The sequence below is a fragment of the Leuresthes tenuis genome, unplaced genomic scaffold (genome assembly GCF_036924035.1).
Source record: "Leuresthes tenuis unplaced genomic scaffold, fLeuTen1.0.hap1 SCAF_5, whole genome shotgun sequence".
In the NCBI taxonomy this organism is placed as follows: domain Eukaryota; kingdom Metazoa; phylum Chordata; class Actinopteri; order Atheriniformes; family Atherinopsidae; genus Leuresthes; species Leuresthes tenuis.
The window spans coordinates 6,286,714-6,304,259 of record NW_027325359.1 but is presented as its reverse complement, the minus strand read 5'-3'; the positions used below and the strand labels follow the sequence as shown (position 1 = coordinate 6,304,259).

At 39.4% G+C, this 17,546-nt stretch overlaps 1 protein-coding gene across 5 annotated transcripts in view; it reads right to left on the bottom strand.

The window, feature by feature from the left end:
- magi2b (membrane associated guanylate kinase, WW and PDZ domain containing 2b) overlaps window positions 1-17,546 on the bottom strand; it is an 82,324-nt gene that overhangs the window by 9,866 nt on the left and 54,912 nt on the right. For all 5 annotated transcript variants that reach the window (XM_072385623.1, XM_072385619.1, XM_072385620.1 and 2 more), the window contains exons 7-12: window positions 13,116-13,173; window positions 12,350-12,471; window positions 11,185-11,367; window positions 6,947-7,476; window positions 5,576-5,744; window positions 590-621 (exon numbers count right to left, since the gene is read on the bottom strand). In XM_072385623.1, the coding sequence (XP_072241724.1) occupies window positions 590-621; window positions 5,576-5,744; window positions 6,947-7,476; window positions 11,185-11,367; window positions 12,350-12,471; window positions 13,116-13,173 (1,094 nt within the window). The remainder of the gene's footprint in view (window positions 1-589; window positions 622-5,575; window positions 5,745-6,946; window positions 7,477-11,184; window positions 11,368-12,349; window positions 12,472-13,115; window positions 13,174-17,546) is intronic.

The following is a 17,546-nucleotide window of genomic DNA, read 5'->3' as shown; positions in this document are numbered from 1 at the left end:
ATTTGGTGTCATTTAGATTGACAGTCCACATTCTCTTTTTTTTACACATATATATTCAATTCAATTATGTTGCCACACTCTCCTCCCTAAACCTTTTGTCAAGGAAACAATGTCAGGGAAATTGAAACAACTACAAGCTTAAGTGCGCACAGAAACAGCAAAATAACATGTTAAGTGATGGGTAACAATACAATAACAATAAATAATAATCAGATCATCATGTGTGTTGTGAGCTAAATTTAGTTAAATGTTGTGCTTCAGTGACTCAATTATGCAATAAAAAATTACTATCTAAGAGAGGACAGATGTGAATACGAATTCAAATCAATATTCACAAACTTAAAGGAGGTGAGATCCAATGCGTCAGATCTTCTGTCTAACATGAATGTGAGCTGATTGTACAAGAAGCAACAGGTGCACATTAAATCTGAGAAGCGTTTTCCCAACTGCTGAGACGTGAAATCTAAGTTGATCAAACTGACAAGTACTCCAAGTCAAAATTGACGTTGATGTACAGGACAAAAACCTCTGAGGTAACCAAAGCTCTTTGACAGGCAAGGATCTTTACAGACGAACATGGAAACATCACCTGTTTGGACGCCTTCCACGGAGAGATGTGGCCTGAGGAGAGAGGAAAAACACAGTTAACAGATAATAAACTGAAATTAACTGTTACAATTTCAGGAGAAAAAAACCCCTAAAATATACAAACGAAAACAGCTGCAGGGACAAAGGTGTCTACTACTGAGATGAAAAAAAACTAAAATCTTCTTCCTTTAATGGGCGACAGAAGTTCTCAGGTTGCTGATTTAATTTTCTTCTCTTTTGACTTTGGGTAACTCTTCCTTAACGGTTTTGGTTGTTGCATTTGTTTTCAGCATAATTACATCATTATCTCTAGAGAAAAGCACAGACCCCCACCCCCATCAAACACAAACGTGTCTCTGTAAGTCATATATTATCTGCATGATGAAGCAGCGAGCACTATATCACAACAACACCCATCAACACAGCTCCTGTGGGACTCCTTATACAGGACATTTGCATTGCTAAAACCCACATACACACATTTTTACAAGGCAGAAAGTTGAATTTTTACACATATCAATAGAAACATATAAACACATATATATATCTTGCACGAATCCTTTAACAGATGTGGGTACCAGCTAAAACTTCTTTAAAGATTTCTTTAGCTATTAATATTTATTCAGTTTATGAGATTTCCTGAGAAATGTCAAAGGGCACTGAGAAGAATATTACTATGGAAATATTCTCCAATAGCATCCACTTGCTCTTTAGATGTGTGAGATGAAGGTCTGGGCACTTAGCAACAGAGCAGGATGATATCACAATCATCAAGCAAGAGGAGAGTGGAGAAAATTAAATACAATAGATTACTGCATGCCAATGTGAACCCAAAATGAAAGCTGAAATTAATTTCCCTCACTTTTATTTTCCCCACATTTGACACACAGACCTCCTCCATTTGCTCAATTAAAGCAACTTTGCTGCCTGGGAATTTTTCCCATTCAGAGACCAAATGTCGTCCATCGATGCGATATCTGTGAGCGTGGAGGGAAACGAAAAGAGCTGAAAATGGAATCAAAAAGGACTGCCATCCTTGAATCCATAAACATCAATAGGAGTTTAAAAAGCGCTATCCATGGTGCTGAAATTATTCAGCACAGTGGCAGCAGCAGAGGGAGGCCTCTGTGGGAGGATGGGACTCATAACCACATTCTGCAGGGAATACAGGTCTTAGGGGAGGTGTTTAAGGAAATCTCATAAGTCATTCTCAGAAAACTTTCCTTAATGACCCACTGAACGAAATAAGTATGAGCTACAAGGCAATTGTCCACTGATATTTAAGAGGACCGTCATCCTCATAGATGCATGTCAGCTTAATTTAAATGCTAATAAAATTCACTGGCATATGCTCCGGATGTGTGGTGTGCTCCTTTGCATGCTGATGAATAACAAATAAATGACTTTTACAGAGTCTTCACGTGGCCTCTCACACGAGTCAGTGGTCAAACCGTCTGGCAGTCCAGCCTCACAGACTAGCCTGCTGAGTTCTGGATTGCCTTCAGATTCGCCTGATTGGTTTGTGTAGCTCGACAGACTCTTCTTCACAGCCCCAGTCTGCATCCTCATTGGTGCTGCAGAATGTCTCTGGTCTGTGGTTGGCTCTGCTTTGAGCTGGGGTGTCAGGGGATGGAGCTGTGAACACGACCAGAGCTCAGTGGAACTCTGGCAGAGTGCCCACGCCACAGTGAAGGAGTCAGACACAAACACGCACGCACACATGAACACACACACAGTCACACATGCGGCGCAAGTCTGGCACCATGTCTGTGTTACAGATAGCAACAATGCTCTCAGTCACACGTCTGAAATCACAGGGTCAACATACACTCCATTGATACTCTGCAATGGACATGAATCCTACACTTTAAACATGCGTAAATATTTCTGACATTTTGCACTTCAGAACCATTGTAAAGGACCTTGTCCTTTCTCTCACCCTGCAGAATGGAGACAGACAAACAAAAAGTCAGCACAGTGTCTGGTGTGTCAGGATGATGGCCCCTGTGGGGCTGTTGTCTTGAGCTGTTTGAAAGAAATGGGTGAGGTTGAAGAAGGAAATGGCATCTATGTAGAAAAGAGGGTAGCTGTGTGCATTTATGACTAAACTCAAATACACATCTGTGTAGGTGCAAGTGGTGCTGTATTATGAGTGCAAGGCAGCTCAATTTGTTTTTTGAATTTGGGTATGCTTTTTAAATGTTTCTCAGAAAAAACATCAGTGTGTGTCTGTGATTATCCACCAGGGGGCAGATGGTGGCTCTGCATGGCCAAATGAGGCTCATGTGGCAACACATTAGATCTCACATACACATCCGCACATGCAGCTGCTTTATTTTCTATTCCTACTGGAAATGCTGCAGTTATCTGTGCTCGTCATCAACTCCAGAGCTTCAATCAGCTCTAACATGATCAAGTTACTGACTGTGAGCGAACAAACAGCACACATTCAGTTCTCTTGGCCCTGCTGAAATTTGTCAAACATCTGCATACCACAAACCATACAAAGACTTTGGGACTGACGCAGAATCAGCAAACCACCCAGCACTATTCACATTAGGTAGTCTCACAAAGCACTAATGTCTTCGATGGGTTCCCGGGTCTCAATAATAATTCCTGTCACACGTGAATTAATTGATACTGATATATATATGAGACTGATTACTTTCATCCCTAATTAAATATAATTCATGAGAAGAGAAATGCAAACGAGAGCATATCCATAATTCATCTTTATTGTTCTGATATCATGTCAGAAACGATGCAAATTAACACTTCACTCCAGGCAATTAACTCTAGAGAAACCAGAGTCTAAACCACAACAGTAAACATGGAAATACAAAGTTGCTACATGCCGGATCAAAAATGGAGAATCAGATTTTGAGCTATGTGTCTATAAGTAGCTAAGGGTCATTTAACTTTCATCCAGAAGCTTGAACTTCGCTGTACAGTGAATCATTGTGTGGTTAGGAATGTGAATTTATCAGATGATTTTATGGTAGAGGCAGCCTGAGGAAATGATTAAGTCAAATTCTGACCTGTGACCAGAACACCTTTTAGAGAATCAGTGCAAATACACATGTCAAACAGATAAAGCTCACATTGTGCAACTTAATTTCCTTGCAGGTGGCCAATTGTGCAGGAAATGGAAGAAGAGGGGAAATGGCCACATTTGTTCTGGCAATAATGCAAAAGTCTGCACCCTCAAACCTTCCCTCCACGAAATTCAATCAGTTTTTTTTCCAGTAACTTTATTTGAATGGTTTTCTCTCCTCTGTGTTGATACATACAATCTAGTTGAACAGACAATGTTGAACATGATCAGAAGAAATAATCGTGGCAATGAAGTGGCTGATTGCAGTGCTGACCTTGTTAATCAACCTGAGGCTGCTACTCAGACCTGAATTCTTTGTCTAACTACAAACAAAGCCAACAGTAACATCAGATTTAAATGTTTGTTCAAAAGTTGAGGGTAGGAGGAGATGCTGTCCCACACAAACTAAGACAGTACAACCAGATTTGTTCATTATGAGAAGATTTTTAAAATTTCTATTCTTGTTTTATTACAATAATTCCTACAGTATCAACACATCATAGTGGATGCAGAAACAGCGAAAGGCTGCTTGTCAGAGTGTTTCAGCTCAGTCTTTATTGGTAGGCAAACAGCATCAAACCATTCAGTTCAGCTTCTTTGCCAGCCATGTGACACTCTTCAGTAAATTCAGTCTAAAGCCCATTTCAGTAAAATAACAGCATTTATTTTTAAGATGAGCAGCCCCTGTGGGATTAAAACTGCTCTCTTAGCTGCGCTACACCTTACTGTGACTCTAATTCTACCTCTCATCACAACTCTACTTAATTTGGGATTTGATGTTTTGCATTTTTAAACACAAGCCCAAACCAGCTCCAGTTCGTTTTACTGGAAGACATCATAACATGTTGGCAACAGAGCTGCATTTGGAAAACACTGAGAAGAACACATGGTGTGACGCACAAAAACACTTAGCGTGACATCTGCTTACACTCTGTAACATTTCTCTGTACTCTCTCAATGAGGCAGCACACATGAAGTTCATAAATTTATTGTTCATTGCATTTCTGTTCTTATTTTCTTTCCCAGAGGTAAAAACTAACGTTACATTTTTCTGAAATTGGCCTGAATCGCCACACTGCTTTCTTTATTTTGATATTTTTTCAACAGACAATATGTTGCAATTTACCAAGTTTTGCAGCAGACAAAATCATTATTCAATTTTCTGAGATATTTACAATTAAAAAAATTTATTCTCGTCGAGAGACCTGAATAAACTCAGAATAAAGAGTTGCGGAGATTTGAATTTGTCCAAAAATAAACATTTTTCAAAATGATCCTAATCAAAATCTATTTTGCTCTCTCAGTTCTCACTGCCAGCCCTGCTCCACTCCGCTCTCCAGAAGCTGCAGCTGGGCCTGAAGATGTTCTGTATGATGATACTTGTGTGTCGTCATGAGTTACTAACATATGTTTAGCAGGAATTAGCTCTTGCACTAGACCCTTCTTTAATATAGCTAAAATTATCTTGGTATTTGAAAGGTAGCAAAATGTCACTTGTGATTTGTTATTAATTGTTTTGTTATAACTTACAGCAGTAGCCATATAGAGACCAGAGACTGTTTAAGAGTCAAAGATGATCATACTTTCAATATTATGTGAAAGTTAATGAACACACAAACACACACACACACACAACAAATTCCAACACAACAAAAAACTACACATTTTTGTAAATAAAACGTACATTAACAAAAAGCTCTTAATTATTATGAATCTGTGCTACAAATCTTTTATAAACAGGACTAGTTTTATTAGGTGCTATCAACAAGCTCCTAAGTTGCACTTATAAATGAACAACAAAAAGAGTCTTAATATATTGTAAGCATATGAACTAAATACCAAGCAGACAAAGAGTCGATGGGAAAATTAACTAGAATATATTATTTCTCTCACCTGTTCCTGGTCTCTGTATGAGGAGTGTTGCTTCTGCTCCCACAGGACACTCTTTGAGCATCTCCACCACTCGTCCATGCCCAGCTGCAGCCACTGGCTGCTGGTTCACCTCCAGGATCAGGTCTCCCTCTATCAGCCCTGATGCTCCCTGTGAGCCTGGCTCTAGCACCTGCAGCACAGCAACAAATCCACCATCGTGTCGTTTGATAGGCTGCTGTCTCATTAACATGACACCTCAGTCATCTCCCTTTATCTCAAACCTAAACAATCAATTCTTGTCGTAAAAATGTTCCTTGAATGAATCATTTAATGTTGAAATCAAAGGTGGAATAAAAAAACTTGAACAACCATTGGGTGTCTTACCATCTCACGCCAAACTAAAACTGAACCTTGTCTTTGACCGTGATAACATTATGGTTATAGAAAAGTCTCTAAATTTGCCCTATTCTGAAGGCACAGACATGGGCAACATGCACATGTGGCCAAACTGACCAGCAGAGAAGCTGTAACTACAACGCACACAGAAGAGTTGCCATTATAACACTGTAATTATTCAAAATGGCAAATAGTTATATATTCAGGTTCAAAATATTCCCAATTTAACAGTCAAAGGGTTACAGGCCATCTGAACTACTTGGAATTAATTTAAGATAATGACATTTTTGTGGAAGGTGTGATAATTTTACTCCACAGGCAGAATATTTTCATTTGTTTAAATATCCTGTGTGTCCAGTGGGTGAATGGTGAGGAGGACGACCCATTGCATAGAAGCATTAAAAAAAAACTGTCATTCTAGGCTAATAAAAACACAATGACACAGCACAAAGAAAAACTTAAATATGAATTTACCATTTCATTTCTGCCAATAGATCACCCTAAAAGTTACACACTGCAACACTAATGAATTAAGTCTTAATCATCACACACAAAGAACTGATGGGATGTTGTTCTTGTTCATTTGGATGTGGAGATGTTTAACAGCACAAAAACAAGCATCCTTGTTAATATTTACATTTTAAAAGTATGCATGTCAGGGTTTTTTACTCTGCACTTTTAGGATTCTCTTCATTCATTATTAGATAGAAAATCCAACCCGGGCTTAGCTCAGTTTGCTCTTATTACCTCAATCTCTCTCTAGTTGCGTTGACCAAATTAAATTTTCCTTGACCCGCTGTTTTAACTCTGCCTCAAGTTTAATTTATAAATTAACTCAGCTGCTGAGTTTAGCTGACTGCTGAGATTTCACACTTGAAAGAGCACATTTTGTTCCTGACACACAGAGAGTGGAATAAAATCATACCATTGAGCATGTCTGAACTCATTTAGGGCTGATTGACAGTCTACTGAGCGACTAAAGGTTTGACACATCACCTGTTTAACTCGCTGACCGGTGGGACTGTCAGCAATTGTGAACCCAAATCCTTCTGCACCCTTCACCATGGTAACTGTTAGCAGCTCTGCCGCTTGTGCTGTTGCCCCTGGAACCCCTGCAGTCCCAGAGGAGGCTATTGACACGTTATCGTTGTGAGGCGTGAGTGCTGATGCTGAACCAGGTGTGGTGGGCGGCAGCGAGGAGCCGTCCAGATGTGTGTCCCCGGGATGAGAGGCTCCAGCCTGGGCAAGAGCTTGGCCAGGAAGCTGAGAGCTCAAGGACAGGTATTCCAGGTATGGGTCATAGCTGCCGCGTCCGTTCACCACCAGTGGACGGTGCTCCAGGCCAATGGGTGTCAGGGAGGTACTTGCTGCACCACTTGGGTCTTCAGGATCGAAGGGCAAAGGATATCCTCGGCAGAGCACAAGGGTCACGCTCTGCCCAATCGGGACAGACTGGAAAAGCTTGACAACGTCGGCGTGTGTGGTGCCCAGCACACAGATGTCATTAATGTAGACAATTACATCACCTGAAAAAGAAGAAAAGGCAGTTTTAGTCACACTGGAGCTTGTTTCGTGATCTGGTGTCAGCAGTTAAGTAAAATAGAGTTTGCCTCAAAATTACAACTTGTCACAGTCTGATGTGGTATCATTGCAAGCAGCAGCAAAATGGAGGAAGTGCACTTTCCCTCTCAAGTGCCACAGGGGAATATTGCACAGGCTTTCTACCACTGCCGGCGATCTAAGAACATGTGAGAGGTGGGGAGGGATGTCACAGTCAAAGTTTAACCTCCACAGAGGCTTTTAAATCATGGAAATCTGACAGATTCAAATGGATCAACACAATCTCAACAAAATTGTTCATTGGCTCATGTGTGATGCATTATGATGTTTCACCTCCCTCAAAAAGCAGCTGGGAATCATTTCAATGATTTTCTATCTTCTTAAAAGCTACAAGTGCTCAGACTTTCAAGCTTTATAAATTTAATTTCAACATTCACTGCATATCATATTATATGGTACAATGTGGTGGAACAACTTCATAAATGCAATACCAGATGCTCTGCTGTAGTTTGAACATGCAGAAAGTTATGGAATTTCAGTTTTAAAGTCACGGCTCAGTGACAAATGCATGAGCCTCAAATACTTTATTTCACACATCTGAAGACAATCTGTCACACACTTTTATGAGTGTGTGTCCACATGTGAATGTACACAGTACATGTCAAACACACAATCATTCACGATCCCAGTGCAATGCGGCACAGCTCAAATAGGCCAGCTGATCTCAGCCAGGGAGTGTCTGTGAATGTGCGTGCTTGTCATGTGTTTCAGCCAGGGCAGGGTCACAGAGCGGAGAGAAGCAAAGCGGAGAGAGAAATCATAAAAGAGAGCAAGGAAAAAGCTGACAGACATGAAGAGAGGTATGAAGAAAGAAAACTCAAATAGGGAGAAAGAGAAAACAGATCAAAACATAGTGAGGCAGAAAACAGGGGAGAGGTTCAGATGACATGGTTAGATAAGGAAGTGTAATAAAGGGTAAGCTGAAGAGACAATGAGAGATAGAGATAAAATAGCAAAAGATAGAATCCAGATTAAAGGGAAGCTGATAATCAGAGGGTGAGACATAAAAGCAGAGAGTGGGAGCTGAAAGGAAGAACAAGGATCCCCTGATCAGAAATGAGCTCTAAATGAGCTGTTTAGGTACCAGCCATGCCAGGCATGAGGCCAGGCCAGCTCACAGGTTCAGAGGAGAGCAAACATGTGCCTGCAGCCCTCTCTGACCTCTATAGTTTTCAGTTTATTTAGGTCAGACATAAACCAAAATTTTTTATTAAAATGATCTTCATAAGGAGCTTGAGTTTAAATCTTTGGATAACACAGCAAACAGTTAACAAACAGATGAGGATTTGAAGCCTTACTCAAGGACACTGCAAATAAAAACACACTGGCTGTTAATAGGTTTCAGTCTTAACTCTCAACACCAAGTAATGCAAGGTCTGTCTTACCACAAACTAAGTCTTATGAGAAGAGACAGCCGCTTGTGTGGCTGTTAAAGTTCACGTTTTGTAGAATAAAGGCACAAACACAAGTGGGCAATTTTGCGATGCAGGTGTAACTGTGTATGACTTTTTTTTTTTTTTTTTTTAAATCACCTTGAATACTGCACCTGCAGTGACACTATAAAAACAGAAATAGATCTCCTAATAAAGTAGTTTTTGTGTTAAAATGGCACCCGTAACAGAAAATGAAATATTTTTTGTCTCAGTCTCATGGAAAGAAGGATGTTATAGTGCAGTGAAGAGGAAAGAGAATGTGTGAGGAAAGTAAAGGGAAACTCAGTGGCAAAGGCACAAATGTAGGGCACCCCAAATATGCCACTATCAATATGTCTGGAGATATGAAATCTTTACCAACAAGTTTAACATTCTCAAGGATTCCTGGGGTTTTATTGCAATGTTGTTCACAGTAGAAGCAACACATAATATATACCACTGTGCAAAAGTCTTGTGTCACCACTTAGCTTTTTATACTTACCTTCCAACAAGCTTGTCTTGCAATCTTTTCCAGTCCTTATACCTGACCTTGAATCATGTGAGCATACAAAAAGGCACCTAACTGAAGGGATGAACCAGCATTGTATCGTAAAACAGACATTTTTACGAAGAACCCATTTTAAATTATATCTTTAGGCCCTTTGTTACTTGCAGTTTAACACACATAAAACTGTATTTTTACACTAACAAGGGTGTTCACAAAGAGCTATAAGCTAAAAAAAAAAAAAAAGATGCATAAAAGATGCATTTGGCCCTTCAAATTATCCATCTACTGTTAGCTGAAGCCTCATCAGAAATGGTCTCCATGGAAGGGTGACTGTCAAGAAGCCATTATTAAGGAAGGGAAACATGGAGAAAAGGCTGAGCTATGCCAAATGACACAAGAACTGGACTGCAAATCAGTGGCAACAGGTCTAATCAAGAGATGAATCCTCCCCAGAGCCTGGATCTCAACTTTACTGAAGCAGTGTGGGATCATCTTGAACGAGAACGGAACAAAAGGCAGCCAACATCCAAACAAGAGCTTTGAAATGTCTTTCAAGAAGCCTGGAGAACTATTCCTGAAGACTACTTAAAGAAACTACAATAAAGCTTCTCTAAGAGGGTTCAGGCTGAAGAATAAAGGTGGTCATACCAAATACTGATTTTCAAGCTCATTAGAGTTGTTCAAACTCTGTTTTTTTTCCTTTTATATTCTATTTACATTTATGTTTGTAAATGTTTTAAGAAATGACTGCATCTATTTCCTATTTTCCAGCCAATATAAAGAAAAGTCCAATCAACTGCACTTAAGTTAAGAATGTGAATTGCTTCAGAAAACTGAAGCAAAGAAGAATTCAAAAGAAAGGAGAAAGGAGGTGTTAGTTGTAATGAGGTACACCCATAGCCCAAACATTTGATGAGTAAAGACAGCAAGGTGTATTCTTTTTTTTTGGTAAAGGTTGAAGGGAAGGAGGGCTGCTACTGTTCTTGAAATGGACAAAAATGATTTATCACTGCACCATAAAACATCAGATGATTTGTGACCACTTAGTGTGCAACAACAAAATCCAAATCTGATTCAGTTGGGATGCACAAACAGAGGTACAACGCTGACAAACAATGGTTGAAACACCAGTCAGTAAAGCAAGCCTGAAAACAAACTTGATGTCTTCATATCCTAATATCTCCTGATGAAACAATGATGCTCCCACAGAGACACACATTCCCTGATGACACACTAACTTTATTGAAAATACTGGACGGGGTCTTCAGTTCAGACGATCTCTTAATCAATAGAAACAATACGAAACATTAAATAGATTGATGGTGTGCCAGCGGCCTTTTTTTCTGTGACCTCTGTCACATTAAGGCATTATTGCAAAAGAAATGTCTGATAAAAATGTTCTGACTACACAGCACCAACTTAATTTGATACTTACACTCTGTGCTTAAACAGCTGGTAAAATCCTGTTTTACTGAAACTGAAACCCAGCCAGGGACATTTCTCTTTATTTGGACTGCCACAGCAGGAAATTGAGGTCCATAATGCTCAGATGTCAGAATAATGACACTGTACTTAAACATTTCTGTGAACACAATTACACTATCAGCAGTGACAGCAGAGACAGTGTGCAGTTTGTTTAAACCTCTATTTGTTTCTAAACCAGTTGTCAAAATTGGATGGGTAAACATAATTACCTGTGTCCATTTTGCCATCCTGAGCAGCAGGTCCATCTGGTATAACACTCTTCACTTGCAGGAACTCATCGGGCTCGTCGCCTCCTATAATTGTGAAGCCAAATCCCATGTTGCTCTTCTGAAGGGCTGTCGACAAGAAGGTGCCCTTCAGCTGGGTTGGATCCCTCGTAAACAACGGCTTCTCTGCATTGAGAAAAGGTTTTTGATTTAATCTGACATTTGGATTTTTACATTAGTTTAACATGCTGAATGTTCCTACACCAGATTTTCTGAATGCAGAGGCACACATGAAGCATTCCTCTGATAAGCTGACTCATAGGATGTGTCATTCAGAGGAAGCAGTGGACAATGTGCTGGGCTCCTATGTCATCATTCGCATGCCTGGATTAGCCCACTAGGGGCCTCAGGGTGAGCATGTTCTCTGTTGCCTGAACTCCCAGCAGTCTCCATTCGAGCCTGTACAGCACTATGTGACATCTGCGCAATCCAATGCCCATAAAACTGCCCACTCAATGAGATGCTTCAGAAAAAGATATTCTTAAACAAAGAATATCCAAAATGACCAATTAACTGAATCATTTATCATTACAAAAGCATATTCTTTCAGCAGTCATGGCATTTTTATAATAAAGTGCCAGTTTACACCTTCTAACTGGAAGGACATGGTGTGATCACATACGTGCTGACCTCCATACACCGGCTTCCTGTCCTCTACAGGATCCAGTCTAAAAATTCATTATTATATGTCAGAGTCTCAAAGACATGATGCCACCTCACCTTTCTGAACTCCTACAGCCATATACTCCATCTAAAACACCTGGGTCTGAAAATCAGCTGCTCCCAGATCCAGGCCAAATGGCAGAGGTGATGGAGCTTTTTTGTTTGTGGCTCTTCGACTTTGGAACAGCCCGCCTTTTCACGAAAGAGCGTCTCGATCATTTTAAAACTCTGCTCTTCTCACCAGCTTTTAGACCTGGTTCAGTGGCACGTCTTGGCTTTTATGGCGTAAATATGTTTCTCATTTGTTTTTTGTAAATAGTACTCATTCCTCTGCTTTACAGTTTTATTTTCAAATTATTTGTTCAGCTTGTAAAACACTTTGATCAACTGTGGTTATCTGAAATATAAAACACATTTTCATACAGCACACAGCAGAGAACCATACCTCTGTATATTGCAGGTAAAGGCAGAGCAGAGAGTCCCTGGCTCTGCATCTGTCTTTGTTGCTCCTGGCGTCTCTTCGCTTCCAGGACTGGATTCTCGAACTGAGTCCTTCGATTAATGTGACTAGTAATACAGTACAACATTAGAAATTATGGCAAAGGACCTAAAGCTTTGAATATTCTCCCGTTAAACCTGAAAGCAGCTTCAACATAACAGCAGGATTTTAAAGTTGTAGCGGACTCTGACTGGGTTGGATGTAACTGCACATACTGTTTTCTTGCTCTACATTTTGCATGGAAAATATGGAAGTGATGCAGGTAAATTTTGTGCTAGTCCCAACAACGCCAGCTGTGTTACTAAAAAAAAAAGTCAAGCACAGTAACGTAAAGTCCATTTCTTTAAGCTGCAGCTTGAATTATCATTAATTCTATAAAAATGCACAAACATAAACTATTTAGCTGGAGATAAAAAAATCTTTACAAATGTAGGTACAAATTCATTAACTGCAAAAGTTTACTAAAAGAAAAGAAATCCATAACTGAAATGAGAATATTGCCATTTGTAATTGCAGGATGCTTTCTAATACGAGTACTTAATGAGACTTAAAAGAGTTTCTAATAATGACTTCCAACATGTCTTTTCCTATATTACTAAAAAGCTTTCATAATTCCCCCTCTTTCTCCTATGATGAAGACACACAAACACAAATTATTTACGTTTTTTGTGTTGCATCACAGAACAGATATAAAATCAAAAGGTAAACTTACTCCACGTAGTAGCTGCCGTAAATGGGGTCATCTATCTTCTCCCAGCCATAGGGCAGCTCTGACAGGAAGAAGAACCCAGACAAAGGAAATAAAGTCAGTTTATGCTGAGAGCAGAAGATGGAAGGAAGATGCTAAATTGAACCACTGATGGTAGACAACATGAATCTCAGGGCTCGCAGCCAGACGCTCCCAATGCAGCCTTTTAATGGACAGACAACACTTCGATCTGCAGCTTCTCCATGGAGACACAAACACAGCAAAGACATCGATACTAAGCTGGAAAGGAGAAAAAGAAAATTCTGCCTTCTCTTTCTTTCTTTGTCCTCCTTTTACAGTGGACACGAACTCTTGAAAGCCAAATTCCTTCATCATAATACTTCTTGTTGGTCTCTGTCGTTTACACACCCACTTTTTTTTTTCTTTACCTTGGATGACTTCCAGCTGTGTTAATTGTCTCCTCCTCTCCCACTTCTGGTCTGTTTCCTCCTCACTCCATCCATCCCTTTGTGGATCTATTTCTCCTCATTTCATTGTAAAGGAAACTGGTCAAGCCACAGCTAAAATGTCTGAATTTTCTGTCCTGTACTCTTAATTCACTTAAAAAATTCAAGTGACCTACACAAACGCAAAATAAACACAGTGTTGTATAGAGTCCTCCTACCAGTTCCAACATTCAGGATGTTTTGGTTGTCGCACTCAGCCTACTCAAAGGTATCCCCACCTAAATGTAGTCCATCACAAGATGATTGACTTTACACTCAAAGGCTGCAGTAACACGTTGGAATACACACACACACCAACAGCTCATTTCATCTGTCCAAGATGTTTTACGCCCACTTTGAAATATATCAGAAATGAAGTGCTTCTGATTAGCATTCATCAGCAAGTGTTCATGTGGCTCAGATCTCCTTCCTCATACCGGCAAATCAATTCATCCCCATGTCTTGCATTTAACAGTCTAATTCCTGAAATAAATGACTATAGCTGTAGATGGACAAACAATTAATCAAATCTGATGTGTCATACAGATTGAAAAGAGGACAAACACAATAACAATGAGTCATCAAAGACACAGTTTGACCCTCAGCTTATTACTGAAACATAGTTACACTCACAAAAATGCACTTAAATACATAAAGGCGGACAAGAATTGGCAACCTTGTTGGTGAGAGAAGCAGCCCTGGGGAAGTGAGTGAGACAAAGTGGGAATATGGTGTGTTTGCGGACGTGCTGGCTGTTGCATTTCTATGGAAACGTGTGTGGTGTAGGAAGCTGGGGTATGAAGTTTAATTAGTGTAATGTTTCTGAAGGGTGTATTATGAAGCGAGATTAAAGACTCTGTGAGCTTTATTGAGCTGACAGTCAGAGTTGTCATAAAGGTAGCTCTACTTTGACCTGACTCCATCACCATGGCAACATAGGCTGAACACATACACACAGTTTATGCTGAGTTTCAGTTAAATCATCTGAAAATCGATGCTCCACTCTTTCACTGAATCTTTTCCTGATAAAATCTTAGACAGCAAAATTAAACTGAAATAACATTTAATAGTTGTCAATCTGATGCCTGACATTAAAATCCCTTATAGCACATTGAATAGAAGTCGGACTGTTAAATAACAGAGTAAATCTGTAATTTAACTGTCATATATTGGCATTTCCATCGTCAAATTGAACCATGATTAAATGACATATTTTCAGCGTTTAATCCACTTAACTAAGAGTCTGTCCTTTTGACCTAAACTCTGAGTTTAATCAGAAATCTGTAATGATTCTCAGCTGAGGGAATACGTGATATCTGAAACCTGTTGATCTGTATGTTATGCCACCAGAGGCTGTGCAATTACTGTAAAACAAACTGCAGGCTGTGTGTCACGTTACCAAGGAAACCATGGATTCAGTTTGGATTTTCTTAGCCAATATTGGGTCTGACACTGATTAGAAAATGTGTTAGCCTACAATGTATATTAGGAATATAACAATCAAATGTGTTTGACTTTGATTTGATTTCAGATAATTAGATAAGACAGAGTCTTAGATAATTCCCTCTTGTTATAGGAGTGTCATGAGTATAAAATTAAAAGTTTAAAAGCAAGATATAAACAGGAGAAGTACTACCTCACTTAACTTACTTTGCACAGCTAACAATTTTCTGATTGTCATCCTCTCTTGTCTTAGTTTCTGCAAAATTGATACGTGTTTCTGTAATAATTTAATTTTGACACAAAGAAAGCCTGGTTGTGTTGACCTTGCTTCGGAGTACAACCCTTATGATCTGTGGCTCGTGACCTTGCACAGGACGTCTCAGGTCAGCCCTTCAAACAGCGGCCACACATGCAAGACTTTGGATTCAAGCTTTTTTCCAACCAAAATCTGTTTCTAGCACTGAAAAACAGCAAGTTTATATCAAATATATGAGTTGTTTTATTTCCTTTTTTGATGAGGACAGAAATGAATGAACTACTTCAGACATGAGATTCGAGTAGTGTTTGAAAACAGCCCCTAAAACCCAAGGAGAACACAAAATTCATTATTCCTCAGCCTCCAAAGAAACTATTCAAATGGAGTTCAAAGCTTTGGCTCTTATTGTAGAATTAATTAAATTCACCAATATCTTCGCAAATCAGTTTAAAAAAAAATATTATAAATATTAATTATTTGTGTTTCTATCAAGTAAAAAGGACACAAACATATTTCCAGGTCTGAAATGACTAATTTGTCACATTATATCTAAATGGGTTAAAACACAGAAACAGGACAAGTTTAGACAAAATCTGCTTGTGTTTACATGATTCTGAAATTTCTTATGTGAGAACTTTATTGCGTTTGCAAATTTTAAGTATCATCTAGAAAACCTTGTAAATTGGTACTAATCTCAGGCTAAACCGCAAAGTGCTGCTTTTTTTTTATACAGCCAATAAATAACTTTATGTTTTGAGTTGACATGCTGTATTACTTCTGAATACATGTTCAAAGGAACTAAAGGATCATCTGGATTGCACTTGTACTGTGGCATCAACCTGCATCCTGTAATGTAGTACAGACAGGACAGATCTGTGATCTTAATATCAATTATCCAGATGCATATGTTACTAAGTGTCCCGGCTGCTCAGCATGCTGACTGTGCAGTCCAAGGTGAAAGGGGTGCACGCCTCAATTACCTCCGGTCTACATTATCATTTGCTCAAACCGCTTGCACTGCACAGCCCCACCTCACACGACCCTTCTTAAAGCCAGATGGATTCATTCTTCAAACCACCTTAAATTCCCTTCCACCTTGTCCTAGAGCCACCTTAAATGTTGGCCTAACTCATCCGCCTGCCCTCCCCCTTAAGTGAAAGGGAGACAGTTTCCATGGGAACCAGCAGTGAAAGTCTTTTTTTTTCTTGCCTGAGCTGAGAGCTCTGTCTTGTCTCTATTTCCTGCCACTGAAATACACAGAGAGAGTGTGTTTGTGTATGTGTGCGTGTGTGTTTATGCATTAATATGAGTAAATTTGAAGAGTGTGCATGAGCTGTGTATTAAAAGGCTGTCAGGTGTTAGCTTGTCAGAATAAGAGAAGGCAAAATATTTTCTCTACACTAAATCAAAGTCCTCATTATGTGTTGGAATATTGTTTCAGCATTAAGGGGCTCACTTGTGTGTTTGCGTGCTTGTTTATGTGATTAGAGTCTCTCTTGACATGAAGTCTAATTGTGATTCCTCTGCATTAGATGACTCATATTCCCTTTCACACGTCTCCGTGACCAACATTAGGCCATGAGCAGATATAATGAGCCAGAGTCACTCAGAAAACCTAAAAAAAAAAAAATCTAATTAAAAGTGAAGTCAAGAATGAAATTACACCAAAAAATACTCAAAAATACTTCTATGTGGCACTGCAAATGAAGATGATTTAAATTTTTTTGATCACCTATCGTTACAATAACTTGATTATTTCTTGGTCTACAATGAGGAAAAAATTTGTTTAAAAAAGAAAAAAACATGGATTTTTGCACTTAGGTTAAGGAACACTGCGAATCTAACGCAATATTAGCAACTTGCTAGTTGTGCTACATGCTACTATGCTCACAGTACCAATTCAAGTGGTATACATGCTATTATGTTCACATAACAGTTTACCAGTCTAACATCACTTCTGCATTAGCATCAACCAAAACCATCCACTTAATGAGGTCCTCCTCATCTCTCCAAATGGCCTTGGTCATGGACAGAGAACATCTGAGGGTGTCCTGGAGCGTCTAGTACCGATATTTTAGCAAAAGATCCTTTGAACCCAATGGGTTATGCGGTGAGGTCTTTGTGGATAGGGCTACACTTCCTCAGGAGTTTTTGCGAGACCCACTTCTGTCCTGCTGGAGGAGGCTGCCTCAGCCACAAAAGTGTCACTCATTTTACCTCTCAGTGGCATGATTTTTTCAGAGCATATAT